Genomic DNA, 26,405 nt, shown 5'->3' on the forward strand with positions numbered 1-26,405 from the left:
CCAACCTGATCGCCCCTAACTGCCCTCCCCTGCCAGCCTGATCGCCCCTAACTGCCCTCTCCTGCCAGCCTGATCGCCCCTAACTGTTCCCCTGCCGGTGTGGTCACCCCTATCTACCCTCCCCTGCCAGCCTGATCGCCCCTAACTGCCCTCTCCTGCCAGCCTGATCACCCCTAACTGCCTCTGCCTGCCAGCCTGATCTTCCCCTAACCGTTCCCCTGCTGGCGTGGTCACCCCTAACTACCCTCCCCTGACAGCCTGATTGCCCCTAACTGCCTCTGCCTGCCAGCCTGATCTTCCCCTAACTGTTCCCCTGCCGGTGCGGTCACCCCTATCTACCCTCCCCTGCCAGCCTGATCGCCCCTAACTGCCCTCTCCTGCCAGCCTGATCACCCCTAACTGCCCCTGCCTGCCAGCCTGATCTCCCCTAACTGCTCCCCTCCCAACCTGATCGCCCCTAACTGCCCTCCCCTGCCAGCCTGATCGCCCCTAACTGCCCTCTCCTGCCAGCCTGATCGCCCCTAACTGCCTCTGCCTGCCAGCCTGATCTTCCCCTAACTGTTCCCCTGCCGGCGTGGTCACCCCTAACTACCCTCCCTGCCAGCCTGATCGCCCCTAACTGCCCTCTCCTGCCAGCCTGATCACCCCTAACTACCTCTGCCTGCTGGCCTGATCTCCCCTAACTGCTCCCCTCCCAGCCTGATCGCCCCTAACTGCCCTCCCCTGCTGGCCTGGTCACCCCTAACTACCCTCCACTGCTGGCCTGGTTTCCCCTAACTGCCCTCCCCTGCCGGCCTGATCGCCCCTAACTGCCTCTGCCTTGGCCCCTGCCACCATGGCTTTGTCCAGAAGGATGTCCAGGATGTCTGGAAGACGTCCAGTCTAATTAGCATATTACCCTTTTATTAGTATAGATGAGATTAAAGACATATAACACTAGGTAATGTTTTTAAATGATCTTAAAAATGGAAGAAGTGGTTGCATAATTTTAAATGTTCAATCTGTTTCGAATACTAGTTGTTTTGTAGCATTACAAATCCTGTAGACATCAAAACATTTAAAAATACACAAGTTAAAATTAATACATTAGAAATTAGCAAATGGTAACTGCTGAGACAATACTACACCAAGAGATTTGTTGTATGTTGTGTTACTACTTTAAAAAAAAACTGGGGTAAAAACTTCAGCAGTACCACTTAAAACCAGTGTGAAAACCCCATTATCTCTAGCATGCTTATTTGGAAAAATGTTGTTATACCTCATCCCCTATAGCTGTCATAAGAGCTCTGAAAAATCTGTACCTCAAATGTAGTGTCATGGCCATTTGGCAGTAATAGAAAACTGAAGATTTTACCAATGAAACATGGTATTTTAAAAGAAAACCATTCTCTTATGCTATGAGAGTCCAAAAACAATAGATTTTAACAGACTTATTTTAAGGTACCCTCTTTATAGAAATAAGTAGAAAGTAATGCAGTATTTTGGGCCTAAAAGGCATGGGTAGTAACCCACAAAACCTATGCAAAAAATTGCAAAATCAGAAGAAGCAGAAAGCTAATGAGAAAGTGTCATCCACAGGAACACAGGAAGGCTTCAGACAAATTGCAGGCTACATGATCACTTTTCAAAAAAATGTTAAAGACCCACAAAAAAAGTTAAAGATGTGATACTAGGGTTCCAAAAAGTGACTATAAAACTGAAAAAAAAAAAATTGTAAGCAGAGATGGCAATAAAATGAAAAGGAAAGATTTTTTTTAAAAAAAGATCAAAGCTACATGAAGAGGAACAGAATAAATATGAGTGAACAGGACACCTAGCAGGTAGGCTTGAGGAAAATTAATAAAATCACTTGGAAAAAATATATCAAAATGATTATAGAGATGGTCATGGGTGAGAAAGGGAGACTATAGAGTTCTAACATATGTATAATTGGTATTCCTGAGGAAGAGAACAAGATATATCTAAAGGTGGAACAGGAGAAAACTTGTATTACAGAAGAATTAAAAGATTAGATTACATTAGATGAAAAGGTACATGTTTTAAGGTGAGTATAATTATAAAAATATAAAGCACAGCAAGTCTTAAAAATATTATTTTCAAAACAAATACAGCATTTCTATATCACAAACAAAACTTAGCATTCAAAATACATGGCTTTTTCAAATTCCAAGTGTATGACAGCTCTGATTCCCTCGTCTCAAACTGCAAATCTTCTCATTCTACATTCAAGGAACAGGATACGTAGCATTTCAACAAAGTTACATACTTAATCCCCTGTTTAACATCCTTAATTTGTTTTAAAAAAAAAAGACATTAAAACACTGTATTTTTGGCCCTTTATTAATACCTATCTTTATAAAACATTTTCACTAATTAAAGTGGGGGAAAAAATGGGTGTTTTTTGACTATGGTTCTTTCTCTCACTCACTTTCTCACACCCCCTTTCCTTTATTAAATGTTACAGCCAAATACTAATCAGATGTTGTTTATCCAAGCATGTGCACAAACAGCACAACGAGGAGACTGTCCCATATGTGATGGCAGGTACCAGAGCTTGTGCTTTCCTCCAAAAGGAACCAAAGTCCGTAAGTGGGATAATCAGCTTTGCTGCATAGATTAGGAATTAAAGTTGCCTTTCATCCACACATTTCAAATACGTTTTCCTTAATTTATAAAAATGGGTAAAACTGATAAGGAGGAAGCTTCCGGGCTACCAGCAATGTTTCTTGAGCTGGGTCCTAACTAGTGAATACATGGCTATATTCACTTTGTTGTGATAAGTCAATGAGCTCTACATTGACGTGTTCTTTGCGTGTGTTTCTTTTTTTTTTAATATATTTTATTGATTTTTTACAGAGAGGAAGGGGGAGGGATAGAGAGTTAGAAACATCAATGAGAGAGAAACATCGATCAGCTGCCTCCTGCACACCTCCTACTGGGGATGTGCCCGCAACCAAGGTACATGCCCTTGACCGGAATTGAACCTGGGACCCTTCAGTCTGCAGGCCGACGCTCTATCCACTGAGCCAAACCGGTTACGGCCTTATGTATATTATACATACAGACTAAAAGTTTACGTTAGAAAAGAGAAAGTACTATTCTCACTCCATAAGAATGTTTGTAAGCAAGTGATGGTTGCACATTTGAGTGCTGGGTTTACAGCAAATATCCATTAGAGTATTGGCTAACCTAGGGTCCACAAAGATGGAATTTTCCGCCAAAGTCAGGGTTTTCTGCTCCATTTTGTTGTACACACATGGCAGTCACTCTCTCCCCCACTCTCTTACCCTCGCTCTTATTCTCTCCACAAATGGAGACACTGGTTGCGTTTAGTTTCAGCTGCAAGGAGAAGTATAATCTGTGTCAACTTCCAAACTATGATCATCATACACCCTTTACCTTAACAGTTCCCATTTAGAGCAGCTACCTGACTCTTGTAGGATGGCTTTCAAAACAGGGCACTAAGATGTTTGTAGCAGCTAAGTGCATCCAATTCAGAAAAGCTTTAGACAATTCGAAAGGACTGATATTCCTTAGATTTGACCCCTGAGTAAAGACTGAGACATTGGCTGGGAAAATGGAATCAGGATTGATACAGAGAAAGAGTAGCCAGGTTTGGTTCTGCTTTGAATGGAAGACTTTTATCTCATCTTCAACTCTGAACAAGGGGAAACTGCTTGACAAACAATAAATCGTTGTTTTACACTTGTGGCACTTAGTAACCAATTCTATTTTTTCTTTCCAATCAGAAAAAAAGAAATCTAAAACCATAAACTTATTTTTGACAACAGAAAGAACATGTATTATATATTATTTATTAGATATTTTCTAAACACTAAGAAATCAGCCCAGCCATAATGGCTCCATGGTTCAGCATCAACCTATGAACCAGGAGGTCACCGTTCGATTCCAGGTTAGGGCACATGCCCGGGTCACGAGCTCAATCCCTAGTGGGGGGGTGGGGGGTGCAGGAGGCAGCTGATCAATGAATCTCTCTCATCACTGATATTTCTATCTCTCCCTCTCCTTTCTTCTCTGAAATCAATAAAAGTATTTTTTAAACACTAAGAAATTAAATTAGCTGTATGAGGTGATAGCTCTTATGAACCATCTTTCTAAGTGGATTTGTCCTAAACTCACTCCTGCCCCGGGAAATGGGAGGAATAACGGAACAGCTGGTTACCAGGGCTCGGGACTGAAAGGTAAGGGGGCGACCAATCAACAGATCCCGCTGGCCCAGCCTACCATGGATCTGAAGACAGAGTCGGGTCTGAGCAAGAGGATGAGGAAAACAGAAGACATGGGAGCACGAAGCAAAAAGGAGCCAACAGTTAAAAGGAGTGATAAGCCATGGTCCTATCTAGGTGCCCTCTACCTGATCTTACATGGCTTGACTTTGTGCCAAGGTATGCGCAGACGGGGGACAGAGGGCACAGCACAGGCACTGACACTGACGAGCTGGTCTGCCTGCTTCGAGACGCAGGGCTGCAAAGCCTGCCTCTGAGAGAGGCGAGATCAAAACTGGACTTGCCTAACATTTCCCCTGCTCAACTCCAAACACAGTTCACTGCAGCCTTTCGTCGGGAGCCCAGCACTCTCCAATGAACCACAGACACCTAACACGAGCAAAAGTCAGTTTTACAGACAGTGAAATCAGCATTACCATGAACGATAAAAGAGCCTATATAGAAACCACCCGACTGCCTGAGCTCACTGTAGAAATAACGGCTGGTTAACAGCCACCACCTGCACTGCATCTATTTTTGTTTTCTTCCCCCAGCCCTTCTGCGCGCAGCCGCTAAAGTATGGTGCACACATCACCACATCCCCTCATCCCTTTTGTCTCGATGTATGCTTCAGCAAGTTGATAAATGCAGCTCTTATTCTGCAGGTCTTCAGCCTTCTCTACTCTCTGTGACAACCTAAGAGACTAAAAGGGTATCATCTTTCTCAATATTTTGGTATTTGCTCTTTTTTTTTTAAGTTCTCCAACTTTGTGGGGTTTTTTTTAATGATGTAGGTAACATTTGTGAGTTCTACTCTTCCTCTAAAACTTTTAAATAAAATGTAATAACCGTTTTTAAAAAAATAAAGTGTGGGTGCTTAACACACCCCGGGATGAAAGTGGGAGGGAAACACAACCAGGGTGTGGTGTCAGCAGGGCCGGACAGCACGCCCAGGAGGAACGGCACACCGACAGCGGCCCTGGGCACATGCACCACGAGTTACGCTCTCCGGAGGGCCAACCAACACTCACAGGGAGCCCTTCCACCCCCTTTTCTAAAAGCCATGGCACAGGGTGCACAGGCGGTGGGGCAGGAGCCGCAGCTCCATCACCAGGGAAGCTCCTCCCTCACTCACCTCAGGGAGAAGCAGAGGGGCCACTCTCTTTGTGAAAACAGCCCTGGCTGGGGACCAGACCAGCATGGGTCTAACCATCCGGCGGGGTGACCTGCTGCTGCAGTTGTTCTGAAGTGTTTCTAGGACAGTTCCAGACAAACCAGGAGCAGCTGGTCATTCTACAATAGCACCATGGGGGTGCCCAGCAGCCGGGCTCGGCCAGGACCTGGGTGACTGGCACAGGGCAAGTCGGTTCATCTCTATAGGTTTCTGTGTCCTGATATGTAAAATGGGAGGTGGACATGCTTAGCTTTGCCAGTATTTCAGAACACTTGTGCCCTAAATCAGCATCTGGTAGTGTGGTGTTCCAAGGGGTGGGGAGAAAGGGGTGGTAGAAGTAGTGTGCCCTGGTGAGGAGGGGTATTTTTTTTTTTTTTAATAAAAACATATTTACATTTTCATTTATTTATATATTTTCTAAAATGAAAAATATTTATTTATCTAGGGCATATATTTTTATTGATTTTTTAAAATGTATTTTTTATTGATTTCAGCGAGGAAGAAAGAGGGAGAGATAGAAATGAGAACCATTGATCGGCTGCCTCCTGCATGCCCCCTACTGGGGATCAAGCCTGCAATCCAGGCATGTGCCCTTGGCTGGAATTGAACCTGGGACCCAAACCGACACTCTATCCACTGAGCCAAACCAGATAGGACTTGTTGTTGTTGTTGTTGTTGTTGTTGTTGTTGTTGTTGTTAGATAAAGAGGAAGGGAATGGGAGAGATAGAAACATCACTTAGAGAGAACGTCGATTGGCTGCCTCCTGCACACCCCTTACCAGGGACTGAGCCCGCAACCCTGGCAACCCGGGCATGTGCCCTGACCAGGAATCGAACCGGGGACCTCTTGGTGCATAGGTCGACACTCAACCACTGAGCCACACTGGCTAGCTGAGACACACTGGCTGGGGGAGGAGGGATATTTTTTCACTCTATCAATTCCATATTTACTTTTTTATATGGATTTTAAAGGAAGGAAGGAGAGAGAGAGAGAGAGAGAGAGAGAGAGAGAGAGAGAGAGAGAGAGAGAGAGAGAGAAAGCACACATCAATTTGCTCTACCACTTATTTATGCATTCACTGGTTGATCTTGTATGTGCCCTGAGCGGGGAGCAAACCTGCAACCTTGGTGTCTCGGAACAATGCTCTAACCAGCTGAGCCCCAGCTAGGCCCTAGCTGCAATTCTAGGGCAACAATTCTATGTGTAGAATTGGTTTCATGTGATGCTAATAAAAAGTAAGCCAACTTTTAGTCAATTTTATTTTTTTTTTAATCTACAGGTAATCCTCCCTTACTGCATGTACCCGGGCTCACCACAGGTGTCTGACACATGATGGACTCATATATTTTTAAATGAATGAGTGTTCAACTTCCTAAGTAGAAAGTCTGAAACTGTTAAACTATTACTAAATTAAGTAGAGGCAGTTTTGGGTAATTTGTCATTCAACAGCATGTGGTTTCATCTTTGCCTTACTTCCTCCTTTAAAAGACAACCCACCACAAATGTCACATTTGATCATCTTCAGATGTCTTCTACCAATGCCTAAAAAATTTAACAGGCTCATTAAATTATTTACATGGCAAACTACTTACAAATTATACTGAAGCTGGGCAGAGCTGGAAAAGTGCTCCTAGTGGGAAGCAAGGTCTGATCCCTTCTAAACTAGTTTGGTTAGGTCAGCCATATTCACACCAATGGGAGTTCAAATTTGGGGGCTGTAGATTAAGGTCCAGTTCTTCACTAAGCTAGGGTTATTTAATGCTGACTCAACTGGAAGAATCAGAATTTTCCTTGGGCGGGGGGGGGGGGGGGGGGGGGGAGGGGGTACGAGAAAGGGGAAGAGAAGGAAAGGGTGGATGGAAGAGGGATAGGGGGAGAGAGAGAGAGGGGAGAAGGAGAGGAGAAAGGCAATAGGGAAAGTAAAACTCAATGGTTACTGACAACCCCAAGAGGTGAAAGCAGGAGTGGGGTCCATCATATATGTTCATGACAGAAAGGAAAAGCCAGTGAAAGGTCTCGGAAATCTAATGGTATAAAGTCTCACTCCTGGAAATCAGGGTTCCAATAGACACTCAGAAAGCATTTGTGTGTGTGCCTTTAATAAACCTAAAGAGCAAGTAATGACTGCTTCCATGCCCTAAGCACTGCCCTAAGCACAATGCAAGGGGCATTTCATTTAATCCTCACAATAGTTCTGTAAGTGCTGGATGGAACCTGGGCAGGGAGCAATTGGGTAATTTGCTCCTAGATCTGCAGCTAGTTGAGTGGCATGGCCAAATTCAGCCCAGGTCTTGGGTCAATATAAATGGCAAATCTGACGTTTGCCATTCCTGGTGGTTGAACACTCACCCAGTCAGTTTTCCCTTGAGACTACATGCAATAAAACAGGACCATCAGGGCCAGATGGGCAGTGGGACAGACGGGGATAGCTGCATGAGGTATTTCGCCACTGAAAGGGGGCTTACGGAGAAAACTCGCCCAGGGAAAAGCCCTCTTCCTGAGCCGTCTTCTCACCCAGAGATAGCTTCAGGCCCTACGTGGTACACAGTTGCCCATCGCTTGTCTAAAATCCCACCTTTGGGAATAGTTTTCTGCCACAAAATAGAAGCAAGTCTCTGGCCTACAATCCACATCACTACTAACAGTTAAGAAGAAAAGGCTAAGCAACATTTCCCTCCCTAAATAGGCACAGTGCTGAAGAGATTGGGGCTTCGGTGCCTGTCTAAAACTCTAAATATTTTCTCTTCAACAGAAGAAGCAAATCCTCTAGTTCCAGGATCAAATATATAAACAGGTTCTACTGCCTCCACAAGCTGCACCCTCTCCCCACCCCTCTACCCCCACACACACCCAACACATTCAATCACCGCACAGAACATTGGTTCTCAAGCAGGTGCTAAATCGTGTTCTATGGTGCCAATTATTTTTACACAATGTGTGTTTTTAGGAACCAGTTTTACAGAGTCCCCTTTAAATACATTATTTTTTTGCAGATAATCCTCCAGTATCACAAAGTAGGCATATTCCCCATTTTATAAGCGAGGAGACCAAATTTCAGAGAGTATGCTATGTACTATTGTGTAGTTGATAAAGGACACTATTTTGGATTTAAACCCAAGTCCCATAGTCTTTCTGATATTCCATCCACTTTCCTTTTAACTCGTTAGGAATATACATTTCTAATGAATTCCAATAAATGTAGAAAACAGTAACACAATTTAAATGCAGTCACCCTGCAATCTACCCCCAAACTCAAAGATACACTCACCCACTGACGCACAAAGCCCTGATATTCTCTTAATCTCCATAATGCCTAAGTGACTGATTACTTGGTTCTCAATTTTCCTCCACTCAAGCTATTGTGTGCAAAACTGCCCCTCTGCTTAAAACACCAAGTCACTTTATTCTGCTTTGAAATGGTGATCTATTAAGACAAGATCTACAGAGCCACTTAGACTAGCTGGCAGCCTTTCCCCTGATACCTGCCAGACTGTGTCCCTGGACAAAATTTTAGATGGTTTTCTCTATCCCCTTCCCAACTCTTAACTCCGTGCTGCTGCTCTGCTCCCAAAATGCCCCTGTGTTTTTAAAGGATCTGCACCAATGATAATAAGAAGGAAGGAAGGGAGAGAAGGAGAAAAGAGGGGAAGGGGCAAAGAGAGAAAGAGACAGGGTAGGGGGACAAAGAGAGAAAGAAAGGAAAGAGACAAACACAATCACAGCTTCAGGACAGCAACAGCAGCTTTGTAACCTGAAAACCTCAGAGATAAGATGTGACATTTATGTAGACACTGGCAAGTCACAAATTCCTAGGGCACTGTGTGAAAGGGGTTACCCAGTAAAGCAACACGGCCTCCCTGCAATGAAACGCCATTTGTGTTATCTCCACCCCAACTCCTGCCAAAACAACCCCACAAACCAATTCTGAGGCAATAAAAGTAAAAGTAGGAACAGGAAGCAGGAGGGGTATGAGAGAAGTCCATTTGGAAGGCTAGTAGTGAGGAAAAGAAAGTGCTCCTCAAAAAAAGAAAGAAAGAGAGAAAGAGAGAGAGGGAGAGAGGGAGGAAGAAAGAAAGAAAGAAAGAAAGAAAGAAAGAAAGAAAGAAAGAAAGAAAGAAAGAAAGAAAGAAAGAAAGAAAGAAAGAAAGAAAGAAAGAAAGAAAGAAACTAGCCCAAACATTATCACAGATGAATTACGGAAAGCAGAGTTTAGTACAATGAGCAAACATTAGTATAAAACTGAAAAACTGTTTTTCAATAATGGGTACCTGCCAATGCTTGCAATCAATTGCCTTATAGTAAGCAGCATTTAAGTAAAATCACATTCAAATTTTCAAGTGTTTAAATCACTTGTGTATAAAGTGGGTGTGAAATTAAGCTGAAAGACAGGAGGAGGGTGGGATCTGACCTTCCACAGCGGTTCTCAACCTGTGGGTCGCGACCCCTTTGGGGGTCGAATGACCCTTTCACAGGGGTCGCCTAAGACCATCGGAAAACACATATATAATTACATATTGTTTTGTGATTAATCACTATGCTTTATGTTCAATTTGTAACAATGAAATTGGGGGTCACCGTAACATGAGGAGCTGTATTAAAGGGTCGCGGCATTAGGAAGGTTGAGAACCACTGTTCCAGAGCAAGCTTCCACCGGCTCTGTGCCCGAGGCCACACTAGAACCTGATCCCATCAGCCTGTTTGCTTTGAGTGGACTGGGAACGCACTAGGGGCCTTCACTTTAATCCTAGGGAGCCTCTGAAACCGTACAGTGTGTTTTTCCAGAGACACATGGCTCTCCTTTGCTATACATGCTAATCGACTATTATTAAATTTTCATATTAACAAATGACGGAAGGACAGTGTTGAGTCAAAGTGCCTGCCAAAAAGGCCCAGGGAGCTGCAGTGCTCTCGGGACTTCTACCTTCCTTCCATCACCCCTCACCTTCCACCCACCTATGCCAGATGATTCTGGAAAGAAAAGGGGCTCTCCTAGATCCCAAGGGCATTATCCATTTAAAAAAACAAAACAAAACAAAACAAAACAGTGCTTGGTGGAATCAAGAGGCTGGAATGTGTGTTCTTAGTGAGAAAACCGTCAAACCCAGAACATGAAACCACTTATTTCTAGTAAGTAACTTTGTCTTTACTTGGCAAATCTTCTTTGTTTTTTGTTTTTTATTATTATCATTTTTAGTTGTGGTAAAATATACATAGCATACAATTTACCAACTTAACCATTTTTAACTGTACAGCTCAGGGACGCTAAGTACACTCACACGGGCAGCTATCACCACCCTTTATCTCTACAACTCTTGCACCTCACAAATCTACACCCATGAAGCAACTCCCCATTTCTTTCTTTCTCCAGTCCCTGGCAACGACCATTCTACTTTGTCTCTATGAATTGACTATTCTAGGTACCTCATATAAGTACCATCACACAGTGTTTGTCTTTTTGTGACTGGCTAATTTTACTTAGCATAATGTCTTCAAGGTTCATGCATGTTATAATATGTTAGAGAGGGTTTTTGTTTTGTTTTTTCCTTTTTAAGGCTGAATACTATCCTGTTGTATGTGTAGACCACATTTTGTTTGTCCATTCATCTGTGGGACACGGGTTGCTTCCACCTTTTGGCTATGGTGAAATACTGCTATGAACGTAACTGTACAAATGCACTTGATCAAGGGGGAGTTAGGGGCCCTGACCCTCCTCACCTCCCCTAGTCAAAAATCTTCAGATAACATTTAACTTTCCAAAAATTTATTCCACAGTTGTCTCTAGGTATCCGTGGTGGATTGGTTTCAAGACCCATGGTGGATTCAGGAATCCACGGATGCTCAAGTCCCTTATAGAAAACTAGAGGCCCAGTGCACGAAATTCATGCATGGGAGGGAAGGGGTCCCCTCAGCCCAGCCTGCACCCTCTCCAATCCGGGACCCCTTGGGGGATGTCCGACTGCCAGTTTAGATCCGATCCTGGGGAATCAGGCCTAAACCGGCAGTCAGACATCCCTCTCACAATCATAGACCGCTGGTCCTAATCACTCACCTGCTTGCCAGCCAGGTCGCCCCCAACTGCCCCCTCCCTGCTGGCCTGGTCGCCGCCAACTCCCCCCCCACCCCCCCGCCAGCTTGGTTGCCCCTCACGGCCCCCCCACCGGCCTGGTCACCCCACATAGCCTGCTGTTCAGTCGTTTGGTCATCCCTCACTAACCCCCCTGCTGGCCTGGTTGCCCCATGCAGCCTGCTACTAGTTGTTTGGTCGTCCCTCACTAACCCCCCTGCTGGCCTGGTTGCCCCATGCAGCCTGCTATTCAGTCGTTTGGTCGTCCCTCACTAACCCCCCCTGCTGGCCTGGTTGCCCCATGCAGCCTGCTGTTCAGTCATTTGGTCGTCCCTCACTAACCCCCCTGCTGGCCTGGTTGCCCCACACAGCCTGCTGTTCAGTCGTTTGGTCGTCCCTCACTAACCCCCCTGCTGGCCTGGTTGCCCCACACAGCCTGCTGTTCAGTCGTTTGGTCGTCCCTCACTAACCCCCCTGCTGGCCTGGTTGCCCCACACAGCCTGCTGTTCAGTCGTTTGGTTGTCCCTCACTAACCCCCCTGCTGGCCTGGTTGCCCCACGCAGCCTGCTGTTCAGTCGTTTGGTCGTCCCTCACTAACCCCCCTGCTGGCCTGGTTGCCCCACACAGCCTGCTGTTCAGTCGTTTGGTTGTCCCTCACTAACCCCCCTGCCGGCCTGATTGTAGGCAACCATCTTGTGAGAGCATGAGGGTTAATTTGCATATCACCTCTTTATTATGTAGGATGGTGGAGATCAATGCATAACTGCACTCCTCTGCATCCTCAAATTTCCAACTGTGGACTGAAAACAGTGCAGGTATTTACTAAGGCAAAGTCTGCATACAGTATAACTGGATCCACATAGTTCAAATCCATGTTGTACAAGGCTCAACTGTGTCTATTTGCGATAATGTTTCCAATTATTTGGGGCATATATTGCAAGTAGAATTATTGAATCACAGTAATTCTATTTTTAATTTTTTGAGGATCCTCCATACTGTTTTCTATAGGGGTTACAACAATTTGCAATCCTACCGTCAGTGCACAAGGGTTCCCTTTTCTCCACATCCTCACCAACACTTGTGGTTTGTTAATGATAGCCATTCTTACTGGTGTGAGGTGATATCTCATTGTGGTTTTAATTTGCATTTCTGTGGCATTGAGCATCTTTTCATATGTCTATTGGCCATCTGTATGTCCTCTTTGCAGAAATGTCTATTCAGGTCCTCTACTCATTTTTTAATAGGATTGTTTGGGGGTTTTTTGGTGTTGAGTTGTATGAGCTCTTTCTAAAGTTTTAGTATTAAATCCTTATTAGACTTATCATTGATGAATATGTTCTCCCATTCAGCAGCTTGTCTTTTTTTGTTGTTGCTGATGGATTCCTTCATTGTGCAAAAACTTTTAGTTCAGTGTAGTTTCATTTGTGTTTTTTTTTCTTTTTTCTCCCAAGGAGACATATACAAAAAAATACTAAGAGTAATGTCAAAGAGCTTACTGCCTATGTTTTTTTTCTAGGTATTTTATGGTTTAAAGTCTTATATTTAAATCTTTAACCCATTTTTAGTTTATTCTTGTCTGTGGCATTAGAAAGCAGTCTTGTTTCTTTTCTTTCTTTTTTTTTCCCCCATGTATCTGTCCAATTTTCCCAACACCATTTATTGAAGAGACTATCTTACCCTTTTGTATAATATTGCCTCCTTTGTCACAGATCAATTGACCATATAGGCATGGGTTTATTGCTGGGCTCTCTATTCTGTTCCATTGACCTATATGTATTTTTATGCCAGTACCATGCAGTTGCAAATAGAGCAGCCTTGTATTACCTCCAACTTTGCTCTTGTTTCTCAATATTTCTGTGGCTATTGGGGTCTTTTGAGGTTCCACATATAAGTCACTTTTAACCAAATATCCATAGACAAAATATAAGTGAGTTTAGGCTCTATCTGTAAGTTTTCCTTCATAAAAACTCACTCATTCTTAATTGCTCAAACTTCCTCTGAGCCCTTTATCTCTGCCTCATTCCCCACAATAAAGTCAGGATATTATCTACTTCATCCTCTTGAATGCATCTCTTCCACTATGTTGAAGCTTTCTCCTTAATGATAATAACTTAGATTGTGGGGCAAAGGCAAGAGGCAGAAAGAAATAAAAAAAAGTATAAACACGTGACCAGAGAAACATACCAAGACAAGACCATTCTACATTAAAAAAAAAAATCCAAAATTCACCACTTTCCTATCCAAAAAATTGGAAAGCTCATCCCAGTAGGAAAATACACACAAATTCACAGAAAATGAAATAAAAATGATTAATAAATATTTGAAATAAGTTCATCATGAATAACATAAAAAGGCATTATAGCAGTAACATTTTTCCAACATTCAAAGCAAAAAATGTCCTCAAATGGCAATAATCTGAACACCAATAAGAAAGTGCAAATGGACATAATCTTTCTGGACACCAATTTGGAAACTTACATCAAGAACACTAAAATCTTATCCTTTTGGGCTTGAAAATGCCATTTCTAGGGGACATTACTTAGGAAATCATCAGGAATTGAAAGATTTATATACACAAACTGGAAACAACCTAAATGCCCAACAACAATACAGGGACTGGTTAAATGAACTATGGTATATCCATAGTGTAGAATAATGTACAGTTATTGAAAATATTTGTTAATAAATTATTACATGGAAAATGTTCAGGTTTATGTCATTAAATGGCAAAAAGCTGCATATAAAACTACATATATATAAATACACACACACACACACACACACACAGTATGAGATCATTTATATATACAGTATGATCTCATGATATTGGCTTTAAAATATGAGATCGCCAAAATTATTAGGGGCTCAAGAAGCCTAGTTCCAAATGCCTACCTCACTATTTTAAGCTGTGTAACATTAGTTCCATTTCCTAAACTCTCAATCCTCAGTGTCTTCTGTAAAATATTGGGAAATTTCACATCTACCTCACAGAGCTTGGTCAACAAAGTAACCCACAGAAAGTAATAAACTCATGTTAGGGGGGAAACAATACAATTTTGAGAATTATGGCTTTGTAAGAAATAGATGACCCATGGCTTTAGAAAATCTGGTGATGAGAGAAGAAATGGTCGTGCACTGTTAGTGCACACGGAATAACATGGGCAACACGAACCTAGGTCGTAGTGCTCACCAACAAAGTATTACCATGTAGTAAAACAGGTGAAGAAAGCCTGAGGCAGATGCAGTGATCCCTTCCGAAGCTACGCACTCTTGTGATGATGGAAGCTCACCTGGGACTCCATTTTCTTTCTACTGCCACCTGCCCTTTCCCATCACAAAAAAGAAACCGCTTCTGAAATATCTTATAAACTGGAATCCAGAAGTAAAAAATCTAACCCTGTCCAGTGGGAAGTCAGATACTTCCAACAGAAGAGTCACAAGTGAACTCAGGGTGTTCATTTCATCACTCCTTGATGACATTAAATCATTTGTGGCCATTTAAAGTTATCTCACCTGCCCTCCCCACCATTCTAAGACACTTCCCATTAAGAGTAACATTATACCTTTTATCCATAAATCAACCTATTATAAACAGCTCAAATTTTGCACCCTGAAAAGGCAAACCTTTTCTTTTGCAAGATGAGAAAGCTGTGCTAAAGTTCTAGAAAAAAAAATACTACCCTTTTTATTTTAGTTTGTTTTCCAACAAAACATCCATTGTAATTCAGTTTTCCATGTCAGAAATTATAGTAGGAGGTAACCTATGTGTCTAACCCCACCTCTTTCCTCTTTCCCCAGCCTGGCTAAGCAGGTATCCACGCTTTAATCTGAATCATGCCATCATTTAACACGTGAAAAGGTATATTTATAGAGTTAAATATCCAGAACTCACTGCATGAGAAAAACCGAATTTATATACAAATTATTCTCAAATACTGTGTTAGTCCATTCAAACTGCTATAACAAAATACCACAGGCTTAATAGCTTATAAATAACAGCAATTTATTTCTCACAGTTCTGGAGACTGGTAAGTCCAAGATTAAGGCACCAGCAGATCTCGTATCTGGTTCACAAAAAATCTTTTTACTGTGTCCTTCTGTGGTGAAAGGGCCAAGGAAGCTTTCTGGGGCCTTTTTTTCTTTTTTTAATACAAGGGCACTAATCCCATTCAGGAAGGTTCCACCCTCATTACTTAATCATCTCAAAGTCCTCACCTCCTAATACCCTCACCTTGGCGGTTAGGATTGCAACTGATGGATTTTGAGGAAAAAATAAACTTTCAGTCCATTGCATACTCTTTTAAAACATATCTGATGATTGTCAGTCGCTTCATTACAAGGTATTTATAGAAACTTCAGTAATGAAGCTCACCTGACCCCCCACTTTTCCTGGCAGGCATTCACTCCTATCTGTCCTCTCCCTTCTAACCATCAGGAATACATTCTCACTCTTCTCTCCCTTTGTCTCCTCTCCTCCAGGACTTCAGTCAAGGCTGATGGCGAGGCAAATATATTAAGTATGCTCATAAGAAGAGCCCGCTGGCCAGGCAGTCCCTCTGACACAGCTAAGACACTGCTGTTTACTGTTTGAATGAGCCAAAGCAACACCAGTGGGCCTCCTCAAGAATGACAGTTCTCACAGAGCTTGCCACTCTGAGAGCCAAGGTGGCAGGAATGGGCTTCTCATTGCTTCTCCAGCTACCATATGGAGTGCTGGGTGTATGCTGGGTCCGTCTATAAGAGATATGAGGAAAGAGCAATTGCTTTTTCTGTAGAATCTTCTTTGTTAGTTATTCTGAAATACTTTGGGGAACACAAATGATAATAGCCCAAATGATTCTTTCAACTCAATCATAACTGAAAAATACAAGAAGCAAAACCATTGGCTAGAATATTTGTATGAAAAAATCTCTGTATTCTTAGATGACTTATATCTACCTGTAGGAAAAAAAAAAATGACGTTTAGCCTGCTTCAAAGTTTGATGAGAAAACAATTAGTAAGCCACAGAAATCAGATAATTGGGAGGCCAAAAGCAACCTTGCCTTACCAACGCCAGCTGCTTCGCTTCACAGATGAGAAAATAAGACAGAGAGAAATCAGGTGCCTGCACTAGTTTGAGGTAAGTTTGACTAGAACTTGAATGTTCTGATTCTCAATTGATACTTTCTGCATCTCTCTCCTAAACCCGCAAGGAAGAACATGCATCAACATTATCTTTCATAACAATAGCTCAAATAATTTTTTTATTCCCCAACAGAAGTTCAGCAGAAGTGTAATCCCACATTTATGAATGCCATAGCAACACACATATAAAAGAAATTTGGAAGAAGCATTTAGTATACAGTAATTCCAGAGAATGGATTACTAAGCCTAAATAAGCACTGAATCAAAAAAATTCATCAAATAGATGATGCCACATTATTAAATAAGATTTTGCTCCCTGTCATCAAGCTAACAACATAATACAATAGTATACACTGCCTATTTTATTCTAGGAGAAAGCATTCAGTTTTCTTTTCACATCAGATATTTTACTGTCAATCAAGACATATCTATAGTGGCCCTTCCCATCCCTACCCAGAGCTAAGTATAGTATAAAGGCTATACTTAAAACCACCAAGCTTTGGGCTATTCACAGACTCGGCCGAAAGTCACTGAACTGAAGCTGCTCCATTTTTAACCAACCATGTTGGGCATCCATATTATTGCCCATAAGGTACTATAATATGACATTGTTCTGGCCACCAATGCCTACCCTGTCATCACCCCAACAGTGAGAGTGGAGAGGAAAAGACAGAACTGTTCAGCTGGGCACAAGTCCAATTCAGTCAATTCTTCACAGAGAGAAATACACAAAACTGAGGAGAAGGTATTCAAATTCACAATTTTAGCTGCAACAAGGACATTACAGACCCCATTTAATGGAAATAAGGATCTTAGATAATCAGGTTTCATAGGTATGTTCTCAGCTTTGAAATCAATGACAATAGAAGAAAAACAAATAGAATACCCGAGGGAATTATTCCTATTATAAAAGCATTTCATTTCGCAAGGGGATACACAACAGGCTCCTTTAAATCATGTTATACATTACAGAATATGGCAAAGGGGAAAAATGCATGCACAACATATTAGAAGGGCACTAAAAGTGAGTCATACCAGTGATAATATCGCCTGGTTCAGTTATGTTGATTCTGGCCCTTGATGGATACTGAGATGAAGGGCACAGGGTAAATGCCAGAATGTGTTGCTCAGGTTTGAGAGGAGGAGAAACGTGCCGAACTCGTAATTCTGGATACAACTATACACTCGGATTTTTTTAGAGAACTGAGGTGGTCTGAATGGTTAAAGGCAGAATTGTCACAGCTTTAACAAGAAACAAAATAGACACCCTTCCAAAAGTCAGTAGCATCTTGTGGTATGTGGGCCATACTGAAGTATTACTCTGAACATTAATCATAAACTTTCACTTTCCATACAAGCCATGAAATCCCTTATACTTGAATCAATGGCCTGAATGACCATTGATCAATGACCAACTCTCTCCATATCAATATGAGGACATTTGCTGGGGCTGACACTTGAAAGAAGCTGATCCCTTTGTGTAAACTCTTAAGTCACAGGATTGTGCAAAGGAAGAGAAAAATGTTCAGGAAGAGGAAATATGAACGTCCAGTTTTCAATTATTACATTACTTTTATTTTTTTAAGGCAGAGAAAGTCTAAGTAGAAAGCTGTCTCCATTCTCTAATTTTCTTTTCCTCCGACCTAATGAACAGCCTGGAATCAGCTTTCTGCAAACAGGTCATCGGCTGGTATGCTTTTGTGCTTTTGTTGTCCAAAACATAAGACTCCACATCTCTTTCAAATGCATTCGCTAGCTAAAAGTGATCCCAGCCAGGCTTTATCAATCAGAATCAATTAGATAAAATTTGGCAACTGTGTGGAGCCCCTACTATGTGTCAATACAGAGCAATCTGTGGTTCCTGAGAGGCTTTTTTTTTTTGAGAGAGAGAGAGAGAGATAGCAAGGTTAAATATAAATTCCTATTTTCTGTAAGTAAACATTTGCTCTAGAAGCAACTTTAAACCTGCAGACACACCCACTTTTTCACAGCAAGTCTCAGTGCTAGACAGGATCAATGAGGTATCTGTGCTGGATTCCAATCATTTAAAAATAGGTCTTTAAATCTGTTCCCTTGTACACTCAATCTCTGCATGTGGACAGCTCACTTAGTTCTTAAGCAACAATACTGCCCTTTGAAAAATGTCCCTTTCGTAAACAAAATATACTTGTTGTTCCCATGAAGCTTTGTCTGTTGCCATTTCCAGTAACAAATTTAACACCCTCAATAGCGGTGTTAGACAAACAGAAACAGCAAACAAAAGAACAGAGCAAAAGGTGAAGAAACAACACCAAGGTGAGTTGGGCGCAGGGGAAGAGAGGCGGGGTGGAAGTGAGAACTGGTCTATACTCTGTGATCTAAGAAATTCAGCCTTTCCTGATGACGGGGCTAAAGCAGAAACGTAAGGGGTGGTTTTCAGTTGAGAAAAAGAAGTGTGCTGCTATCCCGGTCCCGTTTCAATAAGACCGGGAGAGCCAGGGCAGGCAAAATCCAGTTTAGTGACTAAGACTGATTCAGTGAAAGTAGCACAAGTTTGTTCATGACACAGTGCGGCTACCCAACCGAATCCGAGATTTATATACGCAATAATATGTTCATTCTTTTTTTAAAAAAAAAAAACGTTAAGTGCGTTCTGCTACCAAAATAAAAGTATGGTTATTCATAGGAAACATCTATCAATTTAATGTCACCCATTGCAGGTCGTGCGCCCATCCTGTCCTATCCTCTTGTACAGAAACAGCTAATGGCCTGGAGTGCTGGAAACCTACAAACTATTGTCGCCTATTTCCCAGGACTGTGGGCCTGATACTCAGTATCACCGGTGGAAATCAAGTAGTGGCCAGAAGCCGAGGAGTCCCCGGCAAATCCGTGTGCCGATTGGGGTGAACCCATTGGAAGTCTGTGCGGTTCCTCCGCCCTCCCGGCTGCGTGTCCGGAACGTTCCCGGCTGTCAGGTGGGTGGCGGCGAGCCTGGGCGGGCAAGCCCTGCGGGGCAGCGTGGCGCGCTCGCGGGGTGGAGAGGGAAAGCCCCGCGGAGTGCGGCGCGTCCCACGGCCGGCCGCCGCTCACCTTTGTTGGCCTGTCCTCGCTGCCAGAGATCGGCCAAGGAGGAGTGCGGGGAGCGACCCCACAGCTCGCGGCCCTCTCCGGCGCCCGGAGGGACCCCCTCCGGATCCCTGAACGGCAGCCGGACCGAGGGATCAGCAACCCCTTCTTGAACGCAAAGGTGGGGAGGCACGAGCGCGGGGGGCGCGGGGGCAGGGGCCACAGAGCACGCCGGGTGCGTGTGCGCGCGAGGGTGTGCGAGTGTGTGTGCGCGCGTGTGTGTTAGGGGGAGGGGAGGAGCGCTCCAGCCCTTCTTACCTCTCGAAGAGGAGCCGCACCATGAAGATGCAGAAGGCCAGGGGGAAGGCGAGGTAGAGGTCCTCAGCCTGCGGGAAGTTGGCTTCCTCCGTGTTCTTCAAGTCCGCCCAGGTGACATTGTGCGGAAGCCAAAACCTCTCGTTCCAGAACCAGGCTAAGATCCCTGCCATCTTGCTTTGTCCGCTCCTGTCCCGGCTCCCGCGGCCCGCGGAGCTCGCAGCGGTGCAGGGCGCCCGGGGATGCGCGCGCTGCAGGTCCGAGCCGGTGCCGCCGCCGCCTCCTCCGCGACCGCTGCTCTCGAAGGCTCGCGGCGAACGCCGATTCTCTCCTCCCTCTGGCCGACCTGGGGAAAGGAGCCGCCTCGCCTGTCACATGGCAGCCCGGGCCGCCGCCCTGATTGGTTGGCCCTCGCGTCAAACAGCGAGGCACACGCGGCCGGCCGCCCACGCCCGGAGGACAGGGCGCAGACGCTGCGCCCCGGGCGCCCGGGCTCCGCTCCGGGGAGTGCCGCCCGGCCCTGCGCTCGCCCTAGCCTTGCTCTGCGTTTAGGACAGCGACTCGGGGCCGGCCTCCCTCCTTCGCCCCAGTCCCCAGTCTTGCTCGCACATGCTCAGAACGCCGGCCCCTGCCCCACTGGAGTTTCAGGGGTCTCGATCCGCCTCCCGTGCGCCCGCAGGCAGTGAAGAGGCAAGTAGAGGTCGGGCTATCTTCAGAACCACCACCGGACTGGGAGAAAATGGCAAAAGGAGAAGTAGGGGCCTCAAAGAGCTAAGGAGGAAGAAGTAACCGGGAAGGAGTTATCCACTGGGGCTCTTGGAGAGGCCGGGTGAAAATCAGGAACTGGTGGCAAGAATGGTTTGGCATCTCTATCTACCCCATGCCCATCTTCCCTTCCTCCCCCGCCCTTCCCCCCCGCCACCCGCCCCATCTCTGACCTTCTGGCCTCCTGAAAGTACTGCTGGTTACCACAACCAGTTCCCCCAGGGAACAAGGCCCTCCTACTGTAATTTAGGAGGAGGTAGGAGAAATTAGGCACTTAATTGCTATTTGATGATGAAGGTGATGACAGTAACTGCAGGTTCTATAAACTGCCCCTCTAAAGGAACCTCTCAGAAAATGCCATCAGACCACATTTTAGCTTCACAGATTAGGAGAGAACTTTGCTATTTGGCAGGCTCCTTATGAATGCCTTTCAAATCCGAAACCTTTAAGGCATTAAGCCTGACCCAGGCTCCTTCTCTCCCACAATATATTTCCTCATCGATTCAGGAACTATGTGTGGATTCGTTCAGTGGCCCATGCAGATATTTTGTTTCTTTTTCTCACAGTCACTCATTTTTCTGCCTGGTTCTGCCAGTAAGTTCCTCCGGACCTTTCCAAGAGGCATATAAACAGGCCCTCCATTCACACTTCTTTACTCCTTCTCTCCAGCAACCACCCTCCTTCCTTGCCTTCCCTTTAAAGTGACGCTCTAGAGAATTACTTACACTTATTGCTTTCAATTTCTCTTCCCTCCATTCTCATTTGAATTTCCTTTGCGACATTTTTCCTCTTTATTACACGGAATTGCTCAAAGCCACCAGTGATGCCCATGCTGCTCCACCCCAGGGTCAGTTCTCAGCATCTATACCAGTAGCATTTGGCTGAGTTCTTCAGTCCCCAACTCTTGAAACACTTTCTGTTTTTCTCCTACCTCATGGCCACTTTTTACCAAGTCTCCTTGCTGGCTACTCCTGGCCTTTCTGACCCCTTAGAGCTGGAGTGGCTTAGGAGTCAGTCTTTTGTCCTCTTCACTTTTTATCTACATTCATTCACTTTGTGATCTAATTCAGTACCATGGCTTTCAAGTTCCTACGGATGGCTCCCAAATATATATCTCTAGCCACAAACTTTTCCTTGAACTTCACACTTCAGAATCCACTGTTGATTTAACAATCCCATGTTGATGTCTAAGAGCCATTTCCTGCCTAAACTACTAATCTTCCCCCTAAAATTTTCCCTTCTGTTGTCTTGGCTCAGGCCAAACACTTGGAGTAATCTTCTTTGCTATACTTTCTCAAATCTCCTTTCTCATCCATCACAAATCCTATCTGCTCCATCTTTAAACCAGAATCACACCACCTCTCACCACCTCTTCTGCTACCACCTTGGTCAAAAAACAACAAGCACTTCATTATTTTTAATTCATTTTTTAAAATATATTTTTATTGATTTTAGAGAGGAAGAAAGAGGGAGAGAGAGAGATAGAAACATCAATGATGAGAGAGAATCATTGATCAGCTGCCTCCTGCACGCCCCCCCACTGGGGATCCAAGCTCACAACCTGAGCATGTGCCCCTGACTGGAATCGAACCTGGGACCTTCCAGTCCGAAGTCTAATGCTCTATCCACTGAGCCAGGCCAGCTAGGGCTCATTTTTATTGTTGACACTATTACAGGTGTCCCCATCCTCCCCCACTTTGCCCACCTCCACCCAGCCCTAATGTAAGTCAGATCACTGCTGTGCTTTAAAGCCCTACTTGCCTCACCATCCATCCCCTAGTGGAAGCCAAAATCATTTTCATGTTCTAAGATATTTGACTTCATATTAATTCTTTGACCACATCTACTCTCTTACTCTTCTTTGGTCACATTGGCTTCCTTGTCCTTCCTGCAAAACACCCAGCATGCCTTAGGGCCTTTGAACTTGCTTTCCTCTATCCCTGTAACTTTTTTCCCCTAACAGTCCATGTCTGCTCTTTCTAGAATCACACTCACTCAGTGAAACCTTCCCTAGCCACCCTCGTTAATCTACAACCTTCACTCCCCACCCCACCCTTCCCATCCAACGCTCCTGCTTTATTTTCCTTCAAAGCATGCATCACCATCTCACACAATATATTTTTTACTTCTTTCTTGGTCTCTCCACACACAAACTAAAATGTAAGCTTCAAAAAGTTAAAGATTCATATCTGTCACTATTCTGTTCTTAGCACTTAAAATAGTGCCCAGCCCATAGTAGGTATTCAATAAACTTTTTTTTTTCAAGATAAAATGCTTTTTTATTTATTTTCTCTGTTGTATGAATTATTTTGAATGTTTTTTTTAAAAATTCTTTATTGTTTAAAGTATTACATGTCTCCTTTTCCCCCCATTCCACTCCCCGGCCGTTCCCACCCCCCAGCACATGCCCTCACCCCCTACTGCCTGTGTCCATGGGTTATGCTTATATGCATGCATACAAGTTCTTTGGTTGCTCTCTTACCCCACACCCGAACCCTCCCCTGCTTTCCTTCTGAGGTTGGGCAGTCTGTTCGATGCTTCTATTTCTCTGGATCTATTTTTGTTCATCAGTTTATATTGTTCATTATTTTCCACAAATGAATGAGATCATGTGATATTTATCTTTCTCCGACTGGCTTATTTTGCTTAGCATAATGGAAAAGCGTTTCTTCTTTTTTACAGCAGCATAATATTCCATTGTGTAGATGTATCTCAATAAACTGTTGACTCACTGAATCACCATTACTCCAACCTCACAGAAATCTTCTCTAGGAGAGGAAAAAAATCTGAATAAGTAATTGTGTTAAATGCGTATATACTTGTGTGAAGAATAGTGTGGGCATAAAGAAGGAATGGGTCAATTCTGAGGTGGAATAGGAGAAGTGTCACCACCCCCACTTTAGACCATGCAGCCAGCTGTTCAGTGTTACTGATGACCCTCCAGGAAATTGCCTTGGCATCAACTACAGTCTTATAGGCCACGGAAAGGAGGTTTGTTGAGGTCTCTTGCCACCTTTGTGGCAGGAGGTCATGTCATGATAGAGCCTGGCCTTCTGGGCCAGCCAGACTCTCTCCATGGCTACCTCCCGCTCCCTCATGTCACTCTCATGTATGACCTGACAATATCTTGCCTTCTACCCTAGGACCTCTCTGCTGTCCCGCAGGTCCTGCTGTGCCTTCCAAGCACGTGCAACAGGAAGTGTTGGTGAGTTAATGCCCTGGGGGCTGATCTTTGGTCAAGGGCAATGGAAGCCAGTGGGTAAATGTTTATCCCTTTCCCTCCCCTGCCCATTGGGCCACACACAGGAGCTTCAAACAGCCTCTCTGAAAAAATCATATGATAAAAATCAATCAGCTTATTTCAAAATTGTGGCCCCAGTAACTCACTCCCTTATATTCCCTCTCTCTCTTTCTCTGCCTCACTCTCCTTTTCCCTCATCCCTGCTTCTCTGAAATTACACTTCCCTGGAATTGCTATTTTTTTTTTCTGGAGAAGACAAGTTAAAATAGTATTCCTTACCTGTTCATCGACTCTGAGAAGGTGGTGGGATTTCAGGAACATTTTGAGAGATGGGTTTTGTTGGAGAGTGGAATGATAATTTTCTACCCTTCTGTGGGATTTGCACAAGTCACTTAATTTCTAAGAGCGTTTTTATGACCTTCGATGTAAGTTGTGCACCAATAGTTCCTGTCTCACCTATGTTTCTCAACATCATGAGGCTGTCACTGAGATAGCAGATATGGGAAGGGGTTGTAAACCCTTCACCTCTATACACATGTACATTGTAGCAAACTTCTACTCTTTGATCTGTCCAGCATATCTTCTCCAGGCAACAGCCCTTTCCTACCACCCTCCATCCAAATGATTGCCCCATAAATACAATGGAATGAGATATTCCATGTCTGACCACATTTTATTGGCTACAGGGTGGGCCCTTGGCCCGAGAGAGCAATTGAAGTTTGTCTGTAGGTATTGATTGAGGCATGGGTCAAGGCAATCTTTCTCTGTACACTTGGACTCTAGGATTTCAAACTCAGAAACTGTTAGCCCCAAATTTCATCATGTCGGTAGGAAAGGCAGAAGCTAATGTGCAACAAGGGAGAAGAATAAAGCAGACCTGTAGAATCAAGTAAAGGTAAGAGATACATTTCCACATGGTACCTGGGAGCCAACTGCTTTTCATCCATGAAACAGTCTTGTATCCTCACACAAAAATTCCCCTTTTTAAATTGGGTTTCTGTTATTTCAACCCAAAGGAGTCCCGGTATAAATAAGACATTACTCTTGGAGTCCACATCTTTAAAACCTCAGATCAGGACCCGGGGAGGGTTACTCACAAGAAAGACAGAGCACAGCACACTTCCCTAGGAGACCACTTTATACCTGCACAGAAAAGACTTCTAGTTGTTGACCCGGGAAACCAAACTACAACGTATTCATCAGACGTGTTTGTAGCTCCATAAGAAGCCAATAACTGGCCTATGAATAGAAGATATAAGGAGAGTAAAAAGGTGAAAAAAGGGTTTTGTTGGGCATGCGGGGTGATACTGCCTACACTGCATAAGAAGAAAGCATGTTTTGGGTCCTGCATATAAAACATTATATGAGAATACACCCTCTTTTTTCCTGGCAACAAAGCTGAGCATTACTTCTCATTCTTTTTTTTTGTTGTTTAATATATTTTTATTGATTTCAGAGAGGAAGGGAGAGGGAGAGATAGAAACATCAATGATAAAAGTTACTGATTGGCTGCCTCCTGCACACCCCCTACCGGGGATTGAGCCCACAACCCAGACATGTGTCCTTGACCAGTATCGAACCCGGGACCCTTCAGTCCGCAGGCTGACACTCTATCCACTGAGCCAACCCGGTTAGGGCACTTCTTATTCTTAAGGTGCATACCCAGTTCTTAGTCCTTCTACATATATTTGAGTCTACTTTTCAGATGCAAGAGAACAGCCAGAAGTTTAGTTGAACTTCCACTATGAATTGCATAACCCAAACATATTGTGCTTGTTTATAGAAAGAACACAAAATCTATTTGGGGAGTAGGATGTGCTCATGGGAAAAGCCAGATATCAGTACACCAGCACCAGCCAAGACGGCACTGGACAATATATGATGCGTGCCCGACTATTACAGATAACAAGGGTTTCCTGCTCAAAGGAGGAGGAGACATTCTGTGTTGAAGAGGAACAGGCAGAAATGAAACCAGACCTTGAAGAATGAGTATATTTTGAAAAGGCATGAGTAAAGGAAAAATTGAGGGGCAGTAAACAAATGGTAATTGAGAAGCCAGATTACAAAGGGCTTTTACTATGAAGCAAAGGAATACTCCTACTTATTTTAGTGAGAATAGTATTTTATTTATGATAATAGCATATAAGTGATTCTATAGCACAATGTCTGGTACACAATACATGCTCAATTATTCTAGGTTTTTAAAAATATACAAATAAATGTAGTTACTGTGTTTCAGACAGTAACTACATTTATTTGTATATTCAAGTGAGCATTGAATTCAAACACTCAATTCCTTGATTTTAAAGGAATCTGGTTTTCACTGGGAATAATAGGGAAATATTGCCAACGTTATTTCTACAGTCATTTCTTTCTCTTTTTTTAAACATATTTTATTTGTTTTTTACAGAGAGGAAGGGAGAGAGATAGAGAGAGTTAGAAACATCGA

General features: G+C 43.7%; 1 protein-coding gene across 2 annotated transcripts in view; it reads right to left on the bottom strand.

The window, feature by feature from the left end:
• Positions 1–20,254, bottom strand: part of CERS6 (ceramide synthase 6) — a 260,066-nt gene extending 239,812 nt beyond the window's left edge. For both annotated transcript variants that reach the window (XM_081096278.1, XM_081096277.1), the window contains exon 1: positions 19,954–20,254. In XM_081096278.1, coding sequence (XP_080952404.1) covers positions 19,954–20,123 — 170 coding nt within the window. In that variant the 5' untranslated portion in view covers positions 20,124–20,254. The remainder of the gene's footprint in view (positions 1–19,953) is intronic.
• Positions 20,255–26,405: the final 6,151 nt, after the last annotated feature.

The sequence above is a fragment of the Myotis nattereri genome, assembly GCF_964212035.1.
Source record: "Myotis nattereri genome assembly, chromosome: 7".
Lineage (NCBI taxonomy): Eukaryota > Metazoa > Chordata > Mammalia > Chiroptera > Vespertilionidae > Myotis > Myotis nattereri.